The sequence below is a fragment of the Athene cunicularia genome, assembly GCF_003259725.1.
Source record: "Athene cunicularia isolate RWA chromosome 3 unlocalized genomic scaffold, athCun1 chr3_part1, whole genome shotgun sequence".
Taxonomy (NCBI): Eukaryota; Metazoa; Chordata; class Aves; order Strigiformes; family Strigidae; genus Athene; species Athene cunicularia.
In genome coordinates this window covers 15820736-15841953 of record NW_020799097.1, presented here as the reverse complement: position 1 = coordinate 15841953, position 21218 = coordinate 15820736, and the positions used below count along the sequence as shown (strand labels likewise).

At 43.1% G+C, this 21218-nt stretch overlaps 1 protein-coding gene across 4 annotated transcripts; it reads left to right on the top strand.

Moving 5' to 3' along the window:
- Positions 1 to 89: 89 nt before the first annotated feature.
- ATP6V1C2 (ATPase H+ transporting V1 subunit C2) lies at positions 90 to 20291 on the top strand. Of its 4 annotated transcripts, none has more exons than XM_026844059.1 (13): positions 90 to 278; positions 765 to 923; positions 2468 to 2535; positions 7464 to 7549; positions 12211 to 12305; positions 12996 to 13087; positions 15364 to 15462; positions 16537 to 16605; positions 17550 to 17642; positions 18067 to 18160; positions 18469 to 18566; positions 18932 to 19061; positions 19888 to 20291. In XM_026844059.1, exons 2-13 carry the CDS (start codon positions 795 to 797, stop codon positions 19981 to 19983), a joined length of 1149 nt encoding a protein of 382 aa, XP_026699860.1. In that variant the 5' UTR covers positions 90 to 278; positions 765 to 794; the 3' UTR covers positions 19984 to 20291. The 4 variants fall into 4 exon arrangements, with proteins under 4 accessions (XP_026699860.1, XP_026699865.1, XP_026699864.1 ...); XM_026844064.1 differs by having other exon boundaries at positions 90 to 336; XM_026844063.1 differs by lacking the exon at positions 90 to 278 and adding an exon at positions 530 to 605.
- Positions 20292 to 21218: the final 927 nt, after the last annotated feature.

Sequence of the window (21218 nt, the reverse complement as noted above, 5' to 3'; positions counted from 1 at the left end):
GCGCCGCGGGGTGCGGGAGGGGCGAGGGTCAGACCTTCCCTGTCGCACGTACCTGGGGGCAAAGACGGGGAGGGGGGGCTCCGGAGAGGAATGGGGGGGTTCCGGCTGGCTGCTGCTTCTCGCTGCCCGGCCCGGCCCGGCTCGGCTGGGCCAGCGCGGTTGTCCCGCGTGGATCCTCGCGGCGGTTTATCTTTGTTGTTCTGCTGGTGCCGTCTCTGTGCGCCGCGACTCGCCTTCTTCCAGCCCCTTCCTATCCAGCCCGGGAAGAAAAACACAGGGTAAAGCAATATTCCGTCTTGCCAGTGGCATCTTTTGCAGCCTATTCGTTCAGCAGAGGTCTTTTGACATCTTGCTTTCCCTTTTGCCTACAAGTGTCCCAAAATTTGAGAGACGGTATTTATTAAACAGAAATCCTTAATTACGTTTGGATGGTTTAGTGGGGTCCCCGTGCTCCACAGCGGGGACTGGATGTACTGGCCAAGGCGAACGAACAGGCTGGGAGGGAGAAGGGGAGGAGGAAGCTTCGTTTCTTCATTCAGAAACTGGATGGAACGACCCTGAGAGAGGAGGAACGGCCGCACTCTGTCTGTGACATTCGGGAGAAGGTCATGTTCCACTTCAGCCTGAGACACAGGACTGACTGACTCACTCTCTTGGTGTTTCTGAAAAAAAAATCGGTGATCGGTTCTAACTCTGTGTTCTTAGGGAAGAGCACATTCTGTGCCTCGCTCATTTAGCCTCTTACCTGCTTTGTGTTTCTACAGTGACCAGGAGCCAAGGGAAAATATTAGATCATGTCGGAGTTCTGGCTAATTTCTGCTCCGGGAGATAAAACAAATCTGCAGGCATGGGAGAGAATGAACACGGTGACGTGCAAATCCAACCTGTCCAGCAACAGCAAATTCCATATTCCAGACTTAAAGGTAAATTGAGGAAGGGGTTTGTGTATGCGTGATACAGCAGCATAAACTAGTGCTAAAGACTTTTGGGATAAATGTGGAATTTATCTTTTGGGATTATATGCAGAAAGTAGCAGCAGGTTGCAGTTGAGGGATGAATTGTGTTCAGTCAACTGAAAATTGATCAAAGAGAAAAGAAGCCATTGTGCTTGAAGCTGACCTTCACATTGGAAGGATATATGTATAAGGAGTGAAGATGGGTGAGTTAAATAACTAATCTGTTGCATTCAATGTACCATTTGCTCCCACTTATGAAAGTCATACAACACTATCTTGGATTGCTGATGCAAGGGCAGTAGCCAAGTATCTAGAACCATACCAGTAAGATTGCTGACTGAGAAAACAGAGTTATAATGCACATTATGGATTTGTGTGTATATTCAGCTATATTAATCCAGCTTCATATCATCATATAAATAGGAAGAGTATTAATCCATGATTTAAAAAATATCTTTGCATTATTTAATCCATATTTTATAAGATCTGCACCTTATTTTTATTTCACTTATGGCTATGAAAAGTCCAAATAGACTGCATTAAAGTCAATGGAGCTATCACAGATGTGGGTTCCTTGGGGAACTGCCATCACCCATCACTTAACCAAGCTACACTTAGTGCATCCAGCATCTGGCTTTAATCCAGAAAGATTGTTAACAGTTACAATTTGAGCTAATCCAATTACATAAGGATGCAAGTAAAAGGGGAGTGTGGCCTGTTCTGGAGTAATAACCTACTGAATCATTGCATGAATGTTTCAGTCTGGGAATTTGCTTTTTGCATGTGAACCTGAGATTGGTATGATTTTTACCATCTATGTGCCTTACCTGGCTGGTGTTGGTGTGAGTCTGCTAATGTTAAAAGAAATAAAGCATTTGCAGTATCTGAAGATGCAACCAGTCCATTAATATTCTGCTAATTGTTCGATGTAAAATTTGTTTCTTCTCCTTCAGCTTGACCCTTCATAAAGCTGAGCTGACAACCTTACAAGAAAAGGTTAGGCAATATATTGCAATACCATAAACATGGGATTATGACTGTGACAGAGTCATGCAAAAAGCAGATGTTGGTTTTGGAAGAAATGGCTTTGTGAGAAGCTTAGTCTTTGGTAATGGCAAAGAATGCAGATATAGACCCCCTTTTGAATAAGTGGGACTTCCCTTGGTTCTCTCAGTACATCTGATTTGTTTATATTGTGTGCATGTCTAGTCACTATTTTATCAGTTTGAAGACCAGTCTGTGGAACTTGATGATACAGGAATGAAAACAGGAAGGAAGACACTGACATGTAGTCTTGAGACTACACATACTTTTTTCCTTTATTGGAAAAGGCTTTTTATGCCCAAGATCTTGGGTAAAGGAATTGCTGCTATTTTCCACCAAGTAAATAAAGTTCTGCCAAACTGTTGAATACACAAATGCTAAACACAAGTCGATTTCCCTCAGACTCTGCCAACAGAAGCTTTAGACAGAATTGTACATCTTTCACCTACTTCTCATCTTTTGCACAGGTGGGGACACTGGATGCTCTTGTTGGTCTGTCAGATGACTTGGGAAAACTTGATAGCGTTGCTGAAAGGTAAAATAGATATTATTTACTACCTACAAATGAGAAACAGACATTGTTTTTATGGGAGGGTATGTCCTTGTGTTCACCTCTGTCTGACTCAGTTCAGCCTGGGCTACAACTAGACTAAAGTGGATAGGCTTTGTTTAACCCTTGTGTTGATTGTCACAGAGTCCTCATGAAGAAAGAATCTTTTCTTAAAATTTATCTGAATTAAGTCCATGATAGTTTGGTCTGCACAGCAATCTCTCTGAGTGGCAGTGCTAGGGAAGGTGTTTCTTGAAAGGAAACTGTTGTGGGTTTTTTTGAAAGAACATCCTGCCACCCTATCTGGAAACAAATTAATAAAAAAAGCATTTAGAGAATATTAAGCCCTCCCTGATCTTGTTTTCCCACAATATTTCTGTTGACAATCTGCCCCTTTTAAACCAGATACAGCAGTTCTAAGGAATAAGTTCTCCTGATTGAAATCTGGAGCTCTCTCAGGCTTTTAAACTCCCTGAAAACCAGAATATTGACTTGGATTGTATCAAACTTACTCACATGATCCCCTTGCTGATCATTGCCCAGTTTGCCTTTGGGGCCAAACTGGTGTGGGTGTACAAAGAATAATGCAGTACAGCAAGCTGAAGAAATGCCAGGTTGTAAGATAGTTCATGGCACAAAGTAGACTTTGTTGTTGAGGCAATGAAAGTATAAGCTGCTGGGTTTTTTTGGGGACTTCTTTTTTGCTTTGGAAGCATACCTCACATATAGTTGTGGTCTTGGTCACAGAGGCATGTATTAGCTCTGGGGGCTTTTTGCCTTTTTTCCCCCAGCCAGGACCGATAAGGATTTCCTTGTCTAAATATGCTTGATACCTCCATAGATTTTGTCTGGCAGTTGCAAACCTATACAGAAAAACACTGATATAAACTCTTTACATCTATGCTAGGCAGTTTGGATAAAACTAAGACTGCTAGAATACATTTCTCAGTAGGATTTTTTTTTTTCTTGTGCTACAGTAAGGCTGTATTAGGATGATTACATTTGGTCACTCTGAGTTGCACACAACATTGATCTTTTTGTAATCATAGAATACCTCAAGTTGGAAGGGACCCATAAGGATCATTGAGTCCAACTCCCTGCTCCTCACAGGACTACCTAAAACTAAACCATCTAACACTTGTCAGGACTTTTAGCAGGACAGAGCAATTTAATTCATCAAGAAAACCTTTTCCATTGTGACCTTGCCAAAAAACCTGCCCAAATTCTTTGTAAACGTGTTCAGGCCTCTGGTTCATACTGCAGATTCTTCATGATGTGAGAATGGGGCAAATTTGGGGAGAGACAGTGCCAATACCTGCTGTCTGTTCTACTGGAAGGTATCTCTAGTCAGGGCAGCAGATAGATAGGCAAGCAACTGTGTCATCTGGGTTTGAGGGCTGCCAAAAATAATGCAGAACTGATTTTCAGAAGCGCTTAACTAATTCCCAGCTTCGTAAAGAATTAGGACTTCTGGAAAGCTGACTGTAGGATTTATGTAAGATCACAGAGGATAGCTTTAAGCGAAATGTCTGCTAGGATAAGGACTCTTCCTATTTGTCGCATTTGTCTATCGAGCTAGGAAACCAAGAAGGATCAACAAGATTTAAAAATAAGAAAAATGTGTTGAAAACTAAGAAAAATGCATCAGATTAATAATAGATATAATCAACACAAATATATTCTCAGATCAAGTCCCACAAGGACATACAATAGCATTTTGTGCTAAATAAATGGGTTTTGAGTCTAAATTGTGATTCAAGGGTTAAAATGCCAAGCACTTGCACTTTGTTGAAGTAAATGGCATCCAGAGGGTTACAAACCTGTTCAAGTGACCAGAGCATTTAGTTCCTGCTCCTCTGAAACAGCTACCTGCTGGACTGTTGCTAGATAAACAGAACAGCCAGTGAAGCCAGGCAGTGCAAACCTGTCAGCACTGCCTCCTGCCAGGACAGCAGAGAAGGGGCAAGAGTTTGCAGGATCTATTGTTTCCACATACTTTTATTATTTATTTACACAGGGAGGTGGAGTGTTTTTCCATGTCACCATTTGGTAGTGTGGAGGTCCCTCAAGCTGACAGTCCCCTCGGTCACTCTTACCCAGGGGTTCTCTGGGGTCCTCAGTTGGCGGAGCATTCTGCAGTGGCCTCAGACAGCAGGGCTTCTGCTCCCTGCAGTATTTTGGAGACCTAACTGGTAGTACCCTTTAGTACACAGTATCATTTAGTGAGTGTTAGATTTTTTGGGGTTTTTTTTTTGAAAGTAATGATATTGTAGCAATTTCAGAAGCAAAATGTGAGAGTCTTTCAAGCCATAATAATAGGCTAAATGGAGTTATTCTCTTTACAGGTTTTTATTACTACTTCTTTTGTAATGCATCATTTGAGCATGGTACTTGCTCTAGGTGGGATTCATCTCATCTAAAGGCAGGAGTTATAAGGGTTGGATGTGAAAGCTGCTCACTGTTGGATATTACTATAGTTGATTGGGGTCCCTTGGGGCTTTGATTCCTCTTGCTTGCCTTGGATGTTGGTGGTGTTGCAGGATGCGTGTTCTGTCTTTGCATGGGGAAGGTACTGGATGAGTGAATCCCACTTGCATTTCACATGGTGGAAGGCACAGAGACTAAGCCAGGACTGGAAAACATTTCTTTGATCCAGTGTGTATACATACCTTCTGGCTGTATCCTGCCACAGGGACCATGGGGTGTGTGGGCTGGAAGGGAGCCAAGCCTCACCTGGGCAGCTATGACTGTCGAGTGCATAAGAGCACATACCCGTCCCACCATCTATACTCATGGAGTTAAGTGTCTCTCAGCTATCAGGTTAGCTGCCAGTTGCACTCAACAGTAATGAAAACATCTCAGGCTTCTTGGAAAAGCTACTGTTTTATACACTGTTGGCTGCTTTCTTTGTAAAGTCTTTAGCCTCCTGCTATACTGTTCTTACCAACTGTGCTGGAGTCCTGTCTTGTTCCAAGTTCCTTTGGGCTCCCTAGGCATCGTGAAGGAGCCAAAAACCAACTGCCATAGGGAACTACTGTGTGGATCCTGCACCCTCCCCACAGCACGAGTGTCAGCAACATGCACCATCCTCCAGCAATGCTCAGCTGTCACCGGGTCCCTAAGTGGCTGCAGCCAGATGGTGAAAATCCACGGCAGCCCTGAGAGGGATGTGAACTAGAGCAAAATGGTGTACATTCCTCCTACAGGCACTCTGAACTGCACCTGTCCAGGGTCATGAGAAGAATGGTTTGGGTTGGAAAGATACCTTTAAAGATCATCTAGTTCCAACCCCCCTGACATGGGTAGGGACACCTTCCACTAGCCCAGGTTGCTCAAAGCCATGTCCAAACTGGCCTGGAACACTGCCAGGGAGGTGACATCCACAGCTTCTCTGGGCAACCTGTTCCAGTGCCTCACCACCCTCATAATAAAGAATTTCTTCCTTATGTCCAATCTAAACCTACCCTCTTTCAGTTTAAAACTGTTGCCTCTTATCCTGTCACTACAGGCCCTGGTAAAAAGTCTCTCACCATCTTTCTTATAAGCCCCCTTTTTATACTGAAAGGCTGTGATAAGGTCTTACCTTGTCCAGGCTGAATGACCCCAGCCAGCAGAAATTCTGACTCCTGCATTCTTGGTAGCATCAGCAAACTCAGATTTTTTCCTCCCTATCACAAGACTGGAAAACCTTTCCTAAGGCTGTTTCTTCACAGGGATGGAGATAGAGGGAATCTTTACCTCTATGAATTACTGCTTTTAAATGGCCCATATAACTGCTTTGCAGCACATCAAAGAAAATCCTTTTCTTTGATGCTTTTAAGGTATCTGTACCTGACCTGAAGCCCCTTTCCTAAACTCTTGAAAGCCACAGGATGTCAGAAGACTCATTGTCCAAACACTGTAGGTGCCCTTTCAGTCTCCAGCTCATCTGCAGCTGTAGTAGTCTCCTCTTTGTAAAGAAAGAAAGGGAGAAGCAGCCTACCATTATGCTCTACTCCCTGTCACCATGCCAAGGATTAGATCCAGTTCATGTCTTTGCCAATTTCATGATCGGGCAGTTTTAGCTGTCGCTTTTTTTTCGCAAGGTGTAGTCAAATCTGGAATGGTTAGGGAACTGAAGGTCGAATTCTGTGAATATTTCTGAGTATGGAAGTGTACTAGAACAACCAGAAAGGCTCTTGGCCTGTATGAGACAGGTACTTTGAGTAGAGCCAGGGGGATCTACTGCTGGAGGGACCTGATGAATCCATTTTTTAAAATAAGCAAAGAATAAGTAACTGGAAAGAGACAATGTTGTCCAGGAGGGGCTCTGTTCAAACCACTGCCCTGAGTTAGGCAGAAGGAAGATTTGAATCTAGTTCTCCCACACCTGAAAGCAGTGTCTTGTCCACCACACTGAAGAGAAAATAGTCCCCTAAAGAAGAGGAATAAGAAGAAAATAAGGAAATTCTCCCTGTCAAACAAGAGAACATTGACAGTTTCCCCTAAGTACTTTGTAAGAACCTTATCTCAGCAAGCCCTGAAGGTTTATTTAGCATCCCATGGAACAGATTTTCAGCCAATGTTGTCTGTGTGTAACCTCCTTGTTCCTCCATCACCTTTGGAGATTTAAACATGAGTTTTTTGCCTTCTGGTTTCTGCTATCATGAGTGTACAGAAGACTGAATCTTGATTTTCTGGAAGTCTAGAGCACTAGGGGGATGATACCACCTATGTGTTTGCAGAGATCAGTGTATTTAAAAATAAGGCATTATCATGGAGGTGACTGTTTATCATTATTTGAATTGTGAGTTAACCTGCCTTGTTTCAGAAGTGTTTTGTTTGGGCATCTCCATGTTTATCAGGTCGTTGTGGCAACTGTTTTATATTAATTTTGTTTCTTCACTAACAAAGCTTCTCTTGTTACACCTAAGCGTAATAAAGAAAATAGCCCAGTACATAGGAGAAGTTATGGAGGACTCAAAAGATAAAGTCCAGGAAAATCTTCTGGCCAATGGAGGTAGGTACTGTGAATGTGGTTTTTTGGGTTTTTTTTAATGCATTGATGCTGCCTTTGCTTCAGAATATGAACACGTGGAGTTGAAACTCACACATCAGAAAGGACAGCCATCAGCAACATTTTAAGAGCACATCTAGCCTGTTCCCATTTTTCTCAGAGTTAACAGAAGCTTTATCCAGTGCCAACTTTGCTTCCAGGACAGTATTCAGCATCTATTACTGAATCAGTTTCTAACACCAGATATGAGGAGTGAAGAGGAAAGCAGGAGACATCCTTCTTCACTCCTAAAATGACCTAGCACCTTTCTGTGCCCTCTTGGGGGCAGCTAAATCTCATTCTCTATGGCTGCATGTGATCTGTCAGAGATTTGCCTTCCCTCCTACAGTACTGGGGTAGATCGTGTTGTTAACTGTGGGTTTCTGACATCACAGGTGAATGTGTGAGGCAGCAGCTCCAAAACATGGAGCCAGGGCTGCACTCACAATGTCCTGCTGGGGGCCAGCAGGACATGAACATGCTAATATTGTTGGGAGAAAATTCCCTCAAGTGGGGTCCTGACCTGTCCGGCAGAGGAGAAGAGTGGGCAGTGACAGCAGGGACACTTCTGACAGGCCAAAAGGCTGTGGGAGCCCACTACCTTACTGTATGCTCCCCCCATCATCTCTAATGTGTTTTTATAACCTTCATGAACTATTTTTCCCCCTTTATTACCTAGTATATTACTCAGGGCCCTAGAGGCAGCCTGTATCAAGGACAAAACATTTAGAAACTGATGGCTCCTAGATCTCCATGTGTTTCGTTAGACTCTGAGTGTGTTTCATAGCAAATTCCTCCCCAGCTATCCTGGAAAAGTACAAAAAAATTAATGTGTTACACATGCTAATTACAGGCTGGTAGAATGATGCTTTTAAATAGACTAAGAGCACACACTCCGTCACCCTTTGACTGTCTGCAATGTACTTCAGATCTGTAAGAGTATAGGATGGGGAGGAAGTTTTTTTAGAAGTGTCCTCCTTGCATGACATAGGACTGACATTTGATGCGTGCAACTGTTTGACAAGTACAATAATCCCACTTATTGTGTTTCAGGGCTAAAGGATAAAATGAAATGTCTCAAAAGTATGTTGAGGATTGATGATTGCAGTGTTGTTACAAGCATGCATTTGTGTGTATTAGTGCTAGAGACAAGTCTTGTTCTGGTTGTAGAGATACAGTGATCAGGTTACGATGGCTTTCTCAAGTAACAACCTCGTAGCTTGATCACGATATCCCTATGACTTGAGAAACAACAGGTTTCACTTATTTCCTTCGTTTCCTCTTTTTACACCATTTTCCTTTCCTATCAGCTCTATGTTGGAATAGAAGGATGTGGAAATTACTTGTACGTGTTACTAATTTCTGACCTCTGTCTGGATTTAGTCATCCAAACAAATCATATTAAACTAAGACATTGACCTTTCCAATATTATTGACTGCATCTTAAAAAACTGAGTCAGCTTTAGTATATGAGGATTCCCCTAATATAGTCCAGTGCCATTCTTCATAAGCAACAGCAACTTCACTGTAAGAATTCTTCCTCCTCCCTTTTCTTGCTAGCAAAAGGACCCTAAAGTTGAAGACTTCCTCAAGGTCATGAAATCAGAAACAAAATTATAAGACATGACTTCTTGGTCTCGTTTCAGACTATTAGACTATCCCAACTCAATTTTTTTTAAATGTTAAAGTATACCAAGTTTTCTGATTTAGCTCAGTCGCATATATCCCTGACAACAGGCTGGTCCACAAACTGATAAAGGTGGTGGCTGTGTCTAACAGTTGTTTAGAGTTAAGTAAAACACCAAGTACTAGAAAATACAGGACTTCTAGTTAAGTGAACACACACACACACTACTTTCCCATGGGCAACAGTTGGAAGCAGCCACATGGCAATGTCTCTCTTATAGAGGGAAATGTGTGTTTGTGTAATAGAGGGAATTTCAGTATATCACAACAGCAGGAAATGCTTTCTTGCTTATGACAGAACAAAAAATGTGAAATTTAAGTAAAGCTTTTCTTCAAAGATTCAGACCAAATTCTCTTTCATTTGTAGTAATGTTAAACCCAAATGAATTTTAAAATTTGTTAAGTGGTGGCATAACTCTGTGATCTCAAAACAAAGCAAAATGGGAAGCATAACAATTTTGAAAATTGTTCTGAAGGGAAAGTATTTAACATTGCCTCTTAGAACTGGGTGAGCAAATTAGAGTTATGAGAGATTCAGTCTGTGGGTTTCCTGGGTAGCTGTGAGCATGTTGGGGTAGGTAGGAAGCATCTTTCCTGGGTAGGCAGCTATATGAAGTCTTTTAGAAGTGACCTGACAGGTTGCATAGATGAGGTGTGTCATGCTAGGAGCATCAGGGTGCTTGGACTGCTTCACGTTTTAAGCTCAATTCTGCTAGTGTGCTCACGGTAGTTTGTGCCATCCCCAAGATCAGGCTGCTTAACTAAAAGTGCCAGAGCACTGCTCAGGAGGGAACTTGTAAAATTGGCTGAGAACTCATGCTGTGCTTAACTCTAACATTTGAATTCTGCTGAGATTCAAGGCATATGAGGATAGATAGGGCACGTGTAGGTAGGTCTTCAGGGAACTTTCATATCACCTCAACTATAAATAGGTCAGTGTCTGTCTTTAAAGAGCCTGTGAATACACTGTTCCTCCACACAGCCCAGTAATATCATGCTCTTTTCAGGTTTCATTCACACTGAATTTAGCAAGGCCTGATCAGGAAAGCTTGCAAGAGACGCAGCAGGATAAAATCCTTGTGTTGCATACCCTGTGCTGAAAATTCTCCATGAACTTTGCTGCTCAAGTAGTTTTGACCTGTCTGCTGTCCCCCTAGAGACCGTGAGCAGGCACTGCTGGAGAACTGCACACACAGGAGTTGTGCGATAGCTCTCCCTGCCTTCTGCAGTTTTGCCTCCTTTCCATACCCTCCCTGCACAGGAGAATTTGCTGATTCCTGATCAGACCTTAGCAGGAAAGGTTGGATCTTCCCCTCATGACTCCTGTCCATTGCATGTAGGAGAGGTTTACACAGCTGTGGTTTTAGAAGGTGGGGGAGAACACCATTATGCCAGTGCCCTCTGCCTCCCAGGCAGTTTATCCCGTGATAAGAAGTCTGTTTCCTCCTAACATAGGACTTTCCATGCTTTGGAAATCTAATAGGGTAAACTGACTCTGTGGGGTGAGAGAAGCCCACGGAAAGGATAGTGCTCTCCTGCCAAGGGTATTCGGTATCACACAAGACAGGGTAGTACCCTCAGCCTGGTAGTATGGCATTTACACAACTTTTCACATTCCTTCTCATGCATCTCAGTTCATAAATTTTTCCCCACACCCTGGAAGTCCAGCCCACAGGAAATTGTGCTTAAACCTCACTATGGGACTGAATTAACTCTGGACAAGGCAGCAAAGAGTATCCAGCATGCCCTTCCTTTTACTTCGCACTTTGAGCTTGTTTTGCTCCCCGTCTCCCCACAGCATCTTCCCAGATACTCTCCGTGTTTATCCTCCTTGTCTGGAAGGAAGTCTGTCCTGCAGGTGACAGTGCCTCCAGCCTCTCTGTGTAGACATTGAGACCCTGCCTGCTGCCTTCCTCTAGCCTCCCTCACTGGAGGGGACAGTCCCAGCCCCTCTGTTTGTTGTGGCAGGATTTGTGACTTTATCCCATCCCATCAAGTTGCCCAAGAACACTATGTAGAGGTGTCTTTCATATCCTAAGGGCTTTCAGGACTCAGGCAAAGAGCTGTTTGATTTCATGAGCCCCTTGAGAATTCCTTATTTCATACCATTATGTACCAAGCTTTAATGTTTTCTAATGTTAAGGAGCTTTACTCTTCAGAGTGGAACAGCATGATCCTGTTCTAGGAGCTGGGTGTTGTATGTGTCTTCTTCCCTCGATTATGGGAAGAAGCCATGGCTCCCTGTGGTCCGAGGGTGCCTTTTTTTGAGGGGCTGCATGCACAGGGCCTTGCTGTGAATTTCTGTTGTTGGATGCTGTGACTGGCTTTATCTATTTAGAGAAATACCATATAGCTTTGTGCAAGATGGGGAGCTCTGTGTGCAAAGTCAATGAGGATTTCCTTGTTGCACCTGAATTTGTTCTCTAGTGAGTGCTTGACTGAATCACAGAGAAGTAACATCAGCTACTCTCTTAATATCTTTGATCAAACTCTCAACAATCCTGAATATTACTGCTGGTGCTGGGCACCAGGTGTTTTTCTGATAGCTCTTGCTGGGATTAAATTCAGGCATATTTCAGTAGTCAAGATTGAATTTACATGAAGTTGTTTCTACTGTGAAGAAGAGTGGTTGCACGTTGCTGTGTCCTGCTGACACAGAAGTGCTTGTTCTGTACTGTTAAGTGTAATGCAGAAAATATTTCTGGTTCAACTTCTAACTCTGGGGATGTTTAGAAAGATGATTAGATTGGGCATATGATCTGTGTGGATTTGATCTAGATCACATTTCTGTGAGGATTCAGAGGTGGGCTTCTGGTTTACTCCCATCAACGTTAATGTTAATCAAAGTTATGCCTAGGCTGTAGCTGGGGATTACTACCCAAACTTTGACCTGCCATCTGGTAAGCTATCTGCTTTCATGCACCTCTTTGCATTTTCAGTTGACCTAATTAGCTACCTGACACGGTTTGAGTGGGACATGGCCAAATATCCCATAAAGCAGCCGCTGAAGAATATATCAGAAGCCTTAGCAAAGGTAAACTGTACTCCAAATTTTAAGATGTTAGCATGGGGAATCATGCCTTTCGGTAGTTTTTAGTGCCTCCTCTCATCACATCAGTGAGAGCTTTGCCTTTCCTTTGGGCAGTAACAGGCTCGGAAGCACACACTTTGTACTGAAGCAGTTGATATTATTTTAATTTCTATTGTAATAATAATGGTATGTATATTTAAACTTATCAAGTCTGTAAGTATATGGCACTTTATCAGATTTACTAGAGTACATTGTCATGCTTTCTGCACTTTAATCCCCCTCATTGAAATTTGTTATTGTTTTTATATACAGCCATATTATTCTCCATTTTGGAGTTCTTTTGTGAAATTGTTGGTGTGACCTTAAATCAAAGACGTTGCAGGCTGGATGAATTATTTACACTGTCAGTCCATTCAGAAAGGCGTGATACATTGTTCAATACAGATAACAAATGAAATCATGAACTCGGTCCTTAGGTACAGCTGTAGCACACAGAGCAGCAGCTAAATGAATCATACTTTCTGCAGTAGCCTTTGCCACAGGGGAGCTCTGATACCGACTCCTTGGCCACAATCACGTGGTTTTATGAGGGGCTGACAGCTGTGTCCTTGTGTTAAGGTGCAGAGGTAGTGGGAGGGGGGGAGGACAATGCCTGAAGCACTGAATTGACTCACGTTTTTTACTTTGTTTTAGCAAGTGACTCAAATAGAAACAGACCTAAAGACCCGATCAGCTGCATACAACAACATTAAAGGAAATTTGCAAAGTCTGGAGAAAAAAACTGTGTAAGTATAGGATGTGCCTGTTTGCATCTGGAGTGCTGCATGGCTGAACTGAGGGCAGTGCACTCTCACACCCATTGTGGTGCAGTGGACCATGTGTGTTCTGGTGGGAACAAATTTTTCTGGCTTTGGGGCATGATGAGCATCCGCAGACCCAGTGAAAACTGTGGAGGGAGCTGGTGTGTTCAGTATGTCTCGAAATCAGCTTGGGGAGACTGCATTTCCTAACAGGATTTTATTGGCAGTGTGAGCAGACAGTCTTGTAGAGTCAAAACCAAAGGCACTGTATTGTTCTGATGAGATTTCAGGGAGTCAGAAATTAACGAGCTGGATCAACTGGTGGATTCCTTTGCTAGACAGAGCTGGTTTTTGTGTTCTGAACAGCATTCACAGAGCTCACATAGGAAACAGCTGTCTTGCTTGTTCCCACACCTCACCAGCATCCCACTTATATTTTTATTTTCTTTGTTTCATTCTACTGGTCCAGGTAATGCCCTGTCAGGGATTCCCAAATGTTCTCGCTCCTGTCTTCAGCTGCTTATGGTCTTTACCTATGTCAGTGCTGTTACCTGATTTTTTTTCCAGGGTATCACTGGGGAGAATAGTAAATTCCAGTAAGTAGTATATTTAAAGCAACTTACATGATGCTGTGCAAGCCCTTGCCCAGCATGTGTTCATATGTGCCACTCTTTATGACTCATAATCCCTTGCTTTGGGTGCAGGACACAGGTCCTTGCTTTCCTGGCACTACAACCAGCCAGGCTGGCAGCCTGCCTAGAAACCAGCCTTTACCCAAGGAAGATAGTCACAGAGGCTCAAACCAAACTCCAGGGTGGTTGGATTTTTTTTCTGAATGTGGAACTAAAATGAATATGCGTGGCACCAACTCCACGGAATGCAACCAGAAACCAGAAAAAAAAATACTTCTAGGTGGTGGTTCAGAATGAGTTTTTAAAAAAACCAGCTATCCACTACAGACACCTGCTCAACATGGGAATTGCAGAGCGCATGAGAGTCATCAGAGCCATATCACAGTTACATCTCCCCCTCTCTCTCCAGTATTCCTGTGTCCATGCCTCACTACTGCCAGCCTGCACCACTGGCCTGTGCTTCCAGCTTGGTATAGACAGTGTTAGACACATTTGTCTCAGGCTGCATGTGTGTGTATAATCATGGGTGGGAAGGACAAAGGGACATTAGCTCCCATTTCCCTTTTCTTGGCACTGTTTGTATTCCCAGCCCACTCCTGCAGCATCTCTCCGGTTCCACATCAGCTTTAAGCATGTAGAGAGAGGCAGAAGCTCTTCCTAGGAAACCTGAGCAGTGCCAGGCCTCTAGCAAGGTGATGAAGGAGAAGAACAGAGACCTCATGGTCCAGGCCTATCTTCCTCTCAGCATCCCATCCGCCTTTAAATGCTGGCATCTCTGGTGTTTACCAGTAGCAGCTAGCTTGGGTTGAATAAACATCTAATAAGACATTACTGGGCAGTTAATTAATGTTTAGACTGGCATAGCAAACCTCAAACCAAAACCTGTTGGATTAGGTCCTTTAGTCCTGGCCAGTGACAGGGAGGGCAGCTGCTCTCTTCCCATACACATCTTGTGCCTACCAGCCATGCCTGGCCAGCCCCAGCCATCCACATTTCCTGGGTGTGCAGCACTTGTGGGACTTAATGTGATCAAGTAGGCTTAGACTGTAAAGAGACCCCCTCATGCAGGTCCCACCTACGCACAAGGCTGCTGCTCCCACTGTCCTTCAGCTGGAGGTATCGCTGTGTGCTTGTCCATGGCAGTCCTGTATGCCAGGGTTGCTTTGATGGCTTAGGTCCATGCTAACATTGCTTACTCTGACTGAAGCATGGTCATGCAGGCAGCTCAACAGGCAGCCTGAGAAAGCAGGCACCTCCCGCAAGATGCAGCAACAAGGGGAATGGGGTGGTAACTTCAGATGTGCACTTCCCTAGCATCTACACCCTTACTGTAGAAATAATAGCAGCAGAATGGTGTACTTTAACATAAAAGGCATAAACTAGCCCAGTGCTAGTCACCAATATTCTGCCATTAGTATCTGATGCTTTTTTTTTCTATTTTAGTTGCAGTACAAATAAATAAATGTCCATTTTAGAAGTGTAGACATGTCCTTCAACCACCTCCTTCCTGGCTGCCTTCTACCCTAGCATACACTGTTAGCAAGTATACCCACAGCACAATACCTCCAGTGTGCTGCTGCTGGGCTCCTGCTAATGTTAGTTTTTCATTCTTTGTCTTCTTCACCCTAGGGGAAATCTGCTGACTCGGACCCTAGCAGACATTGTGCATAAAGAAGACTTTGTTCTGAATTCTGAGTATCTTATCACGCTGCTCGTCGTGGTGCCAAAGTAAGGCAACAGTGCATGCACACGCTCAATGTGGCATTGAGTTTCAGGCCTAAGTACCGGATCCAGGTGATACTGGGTCAGGTTGGGGCAGCTCATCAGTGCTGTGGCTGGGGCACGAGTGGACTGTTAGCAAAGAGTACAGAACAGTTTCAGCCAAGGGTAGTGCTGTACAAAAGAAAGAGACAAAGGCTGCTTCAAATTTGGAGCAGGACAGGATTGGGGTGTAGGTTTTTAATGGTTACAGAGTGGGTTCTTGTAGGTAGGAATAGTATGAGTGAAAAAAAGAAAAACAGATTCTTACTGGAGCTTAGCGAGTTTATAAAGGAGTTAGACCTGTCAGAGTCACAGGGACGCTGCTGGCTGTGTTTTCATAAGTGCCTGCACACAGGATGAGTGCCATCACCATCAGTTGTGAAGTTACATGATGTCCTTCTCAGAAGCCTACACAAAACTTTTCCTCTCTGTATAACCCTGTTCCAACACATACATAGTACCGTCACTTTTCTGTCTGTGAAAACCATGTTACAAAAAGCTATCTAAGTTTGTTGAGTTTATTATCTGCATATACTTTCAGATTCCCCCCATAAACAGACTTCTCACTTTCCAAACTCTTACCATCCCCTTGACACCTTTCTCCCAGTGCTGGCACTTGCCACATTTGCAGCATAGCACCAGATCAGCTCTGGGATCACACACAGCAGATGTACCACACCTACCCATGTATCAGGGGCAGCTTGTGCAGGGGTCCTGGAACATGGGACGCTGTGTGGCAGCCTGCGAGTACGTGCCAAAAGCCATGTTCTTCCCACCATCAGCTTCCTGTTCTGGGCCCTTCCTCGTGCCAAGACCCAAAGTGAGGTTTGAGGGTGCAGCATTGAGGGAAACAGCTCCCTAGCTGGTGAATAGGAGAGGAAAGGATAGGAGAGGCTTAATGTATCTTAGTCACATAACCCACCACAACCATCTCCAACGCTTCTACCCTAAGCCATTAGTTTAACTAACTATATTTATCAACATAATTGCTGTATAGTATATAGTATTTATTTACTGTCCTTTGTTTTGTGTTTCTCAAAGGTCAAGCTATGTGCAGTGGCAGAAGACCTATGAATCCCTCTCCGATATGGTAGTTCCTCGCTCCACCAAGTAAGTGAAATTCCAAATTAAGGTCACTGTTTGTTTCAGAGATCTCTGACATATTTGTTTCAGAGATCCCTGACATATTTTGGCCCCTTAAACTGCTGGATCCTGAAAGGAACGGCTTGTCTAATGCATGGGATCTGTGTTAACGTATAGATTTGCCCAATCTCATTCTCAATTGAAATCAGAAATTACTCTGTTGAAAGAAAGCACAGATGAAAGAAAAAACCCCATCATTGCTGTTTTTTTTACAATTAGCTTGTTGTTTTTCTTTCTAGTAATGTAGTTCTTTCTACTTTCGTTCAGGGCTTTTGTTTTTTGTATAAAACAGAAAATTTGTTACAGTAATCCAGGCATAATTCAGACACATGAAATCACATACAACTTAGGGAAACTACTTTTTACAAAGATTAAACACTATCTTTGCATCTTTAATTGATTCCTGCTGTAGAATAGGATAATTCATTGTATTGTCATTTGCAAATGCCATATTAACTTACCCTTTCACTTGGAGTAAAAAATCCTTTCTAGGAATTAAATACTCCACTGCTCAGCTCACACAGACCATGAGATCCCACCCAGTGTGCAAGAGGTGACAGTGCTATCTGAAATAGAGGAAGTGAAAGGAGTAGCACAGAGACAGGAGAAAGCTGTTTGCCACTGCCTTTCTTAAAAACACAAGGAAAATGGAGGAACATCACCAGGAGACAGAAAAATCAGTCAGACAGAATGTGTGTACTATGATGGGTTCAGGAACTTAACTCATGGGAGTTTTACATTGGAGATAGCGTGGCCAGTGCTAGTAAAGTCTTTGTGCCGTATTTCAATCACAGCAGTTCTTGAAGTATCAGTTCAGTATCATAACGAAGAAAGAACTGTAAAAGAGGAAGGTAAAGAAGGCATGAGGGATTTGCCATGTCAAATCACAGCAGTGGATTTCCCTCCCACAGAATGATTGCTGAGGATGCAGAGGGAGGACTCTTCACTGTGACCCTATTTAGAAAAGTGATGGATGACTTCAAGGCTAAAGCCAGGGAGAACAGGTAAGAGGCACTGATTGCTAGGCAGGGCAGGCTAGCAAGCAGGTAATAAGGATAAGGTGAGGCTTGTTTCATGTGCAGTACAGCTGAATCCATCACTGGTTTTTAGGACTTCACTGTCTGGGCTGCTGCTGGCCCTAAAGCCACTAAGGCAGGGTGGGGAAGGAGCTGTGGCATCAGATACAGTGATCCTGCACTTCAAGCACCAAACTATAGATCCTGGAATTGCCCTTCCTGCTCTCATGCTACTGACAGCAGGAAGCTTGCTTTCTGGGTGTGACTTTAACTCTCAGCCTCCGCATACTTTAACTGGTTAAATGGTGAGCAACTTTGAAACATCCCATACCTGCTTCGCCAGAGGCAAAAGAAATGAGTGTGCATATTGCTTGGACTATGGCTTGCGAGAGCAAATGTCATTGAATTGTAGGTTCATGGTTCGAGAATTTTATTTTGATGAGAAGGAACTGAAATGCGAGAAGGAAGAGTTGATGAAATTAGCTTCTGATAAGAAACAACAATACGTAAGTAGCACATCAAGTCAACTGCCCACATAATGACAGTTTTTGCTACCGGTGTGCCTAAACACCTCTCACTCAGAAATGTCTTTATGGTTCCAAGACTCCTGTGAGCTCCATTTAGCCCAAAAAACTGAGGCACAGGACAGACACCGTAATTTGCCTGGGCTCACTTGAGTTTCTGATAAACAGGGAGCCACTAACAGGCTGCCTGATAATTATCTCATCAGTCCCCAATGGCTTCAGTGGTATTGTCTATGGAGCTGCTATGGAGCTGCAAGGGGATCACAATGCTGTTGTGTCTGTTTTCATAGGGCCCGTTATTGCGCTGGTTGAAAGTGAATTTCAGTGAAGCATTTGTGGCTTGGATTCATGTGAAAGCCTTGAGAGTTTTTGTTGAATCTGTCCTGAGGTGAGTGGGTAAACATGCAGGACTGTAGAAGTAAAGGTCTCTTTCTGGGGCAGTTCTCTTGTGGGACAGAACATCCCTTACACACCTGGTTCCAGGAACTCCCAGGAGACAATAGAGATTGCCACATTTTTTGTGGCCAAGTTAGTGAAAAATTTCTTTGGGGGCTGTTACAGGGAAGGGAAAAACAGAAAGACACTGTTTATTGACTTTCAGCTTCAAAAAGAAAATGCTTTCAGTAAGAGGGCAGCATACCATCCCGAGATTGTTTTTGCAGTATACCATGTAGCATGCTAGGACGAGAGAAGGGCAGGAGAGGAAAGGTGTGCCCCTTCCCCCCAGATGATCCTGTGTTGATGTGTTTCCAGGTACGGCCTCCCAGTGAACTTCCAAGCAATGCTGCTACAGCCAAATAGGAAATCTGTGAAACGCCTCAGGGATGTTTTAAACGTGGTCTTCAAACACCTGGATGAAGTTGCAGCAGCAAGTATAATGGATGTATGTATTAGGAGTGCAAGTGCGCATGCTGTAGCTGTTCTCAGTTTAGCCAAATGAACACTGTCACCATCCAGGGGCTAGAGCACCCCTCACCTCCCACCTTGCAGTGCTAGGAGCCCTGGGTGCAGCTGTAATCCCTGGAGGCTACAACTGGGATTAAGGTAACAGGTAGGCTCAGATTATGGTGGAGATGCATAGACATTGCTTAAAATTTTCTGTTGAAGCATCAGATGTTTACAGCTACTGAACTGAAACAGGTCTGCTCAATTATGGCACTTCCTCTAGGTAAAAAGCTTCCAAGTTTTATATCAACATTCAGATCAACATAAGAAAAAATGAACTCAGAACTAAATGTTGACACCTCTGTCCCTTGTAAAAGGCTGTCACTGACTAAATATCTTAAACTTAGGCCTTCAGCACGCAGCATAACTTGTTTTCTCCCTCCTGTATCTTGAGTGCACAAACAATTTAGGATAAACCAATTAAGAAAAAACAGTAGGCATTAGAACAGCCTTAAAACCAACAAGAATGATTCCCAGTGCATGAAGACAGGAGAAATAAAGAATATGCTCTAGAGCTAAAGCATGCAAAAACATGTGTTCATAAAGTTGCAACCCAGCATGAATTCTCACCAGTAACTGCCTTAGGCAGCCTGAAAACACCAAGCAAACACCAGATTCTCAGTGGTGAATTCTCCATTTTAAGCACAGCAAATAAAAAACTTTATTCCACCTGTGGAAGAGGAGTGCAAAACCAATCCACTGCAGCTTGGAACAGTGCAACAGGTTGTTTACTGGTACTAAAGTCATATTGTTTCCTTTCACAGCCTGGCATGGATATCCCTGGTTTACAACTGAGTAATCAAGAATACTATCCTTATGTCTATTTCAAGATTGACCTCAGTCTTCTTGACTGCAGTTAAAGAAAAATTGCTCAAGCTTCATCTATTAACTTTCAAGACCCTAACGTTACAGTAAGACAATCTTTAGCTGCTGAAAGTCAAATTAAAACACAGATGCTGTAGCAGGATAATTGCTAAAGAACTTCCTACCACTTCCAGTAATTTTTACAGTGATTTCAATGTAAGTATCTCTTGTTCATAGTTTTACAAAAACATATTTCAGAGGCAGGAGGTACTATAGTAGTATTTATTTTTTTTGTTAAGTTACAAAGATGGAATATCTATTGGACTTAAAATAAAGCAATTTTAAAGGTGTGGTGGCTAATGGATCTACTAGGTGTATACAGTCCTGTTTTTCTAACAAAAAACCCATTAAAAAATCCAGAAAAAGTAGAAAGCATCAGAGCAAAACTCAAAGTTTAATTTAAAAAAAGAAAAATCCTCAAAATTGCTGTGTACTGTAGTACAACTTACAGTCCTCAGTACTCATTAGTTTAGTTTATGCCAAGATATTTCAGTTAGAACAGTTCCATTAGATCTGATCTGCTGGGATGACTTGGGAGTTGGAGCACATTTCCTGTACCAAATCAGCAGTCAAGTTACTGTTGGCCAACCAGTGGTTCTTATGTTGCCTTCCACCGAGATGAGCTATGGTGATCTCTTACAGACACTAGCTGACAAATACCCATATTACTTCCTTGAAGGGAAGGGAATCTTTTAAGTTCTTGCATTCCTTACTTATGTCATCAGCTTGCTTATAAGGGTCACTTCACTAGACACCAATACACAACATGGAGAGCAACAAAACAGAATAGCATTTTTATTAAAAAAGCAACACTAACCATCCCCATTCCCAGTCCTGGTTCCCCTTCCAAGGAAACAGGAATTTCAAATCAAGGCAGTGCCAGATGAGAAGTGAAGGCATATTACCCAATTTGATGGAGACAGCACCACGGTGTTTTTCTGTTAGCACCTGTAAATCCTCATGCCTTAAAACAGTGATTAGCTTCAGTGCTAATCCTGGGGAAAAGACTAAGAGCTGTTAGTGTCTCCTATGACAGCAGCAACCATCTTCCATTGTATTAGTGATCTTAAAGTCTGACACAAAGAAAGAGAAAGCCCCTGAGAAGGAATAGGAAAAGGAAGACTAAAGAGCATTTAAACTAAGATTGTCAGTCTAATCAGGCTTTAGGCTAAACTGTCAGTATCATCCACAGCAAGCAGGTCATTTAGAACCTCCCTTCTGCACCAGCCTC

Bases quoted from the DNA above. Each gene is read 5' to 3' on its own strand.
- ATP6V1C2 (XM_026844059.1), top strand. From the start codon at position 795: ATGTCGGAGTTCTGGCTAATTTCTGCTCCGGGAGATAAAACAAATCTG. The intron at 12,306-12,995 runs GTAAACTGTACT...ACTTTGTTTTAG, and splicing joins TATCAGAAGCCTTAGCAAAG to CAAGTGACTCAAATAGAAAC. The intron at 18,161-18,468 runs GTAAGTAGCACA...CTGTTTTCATAG, and splicing joins CTGATAAGAAACAACAATAC to GGCCCGTTATTGCGCTGGTT.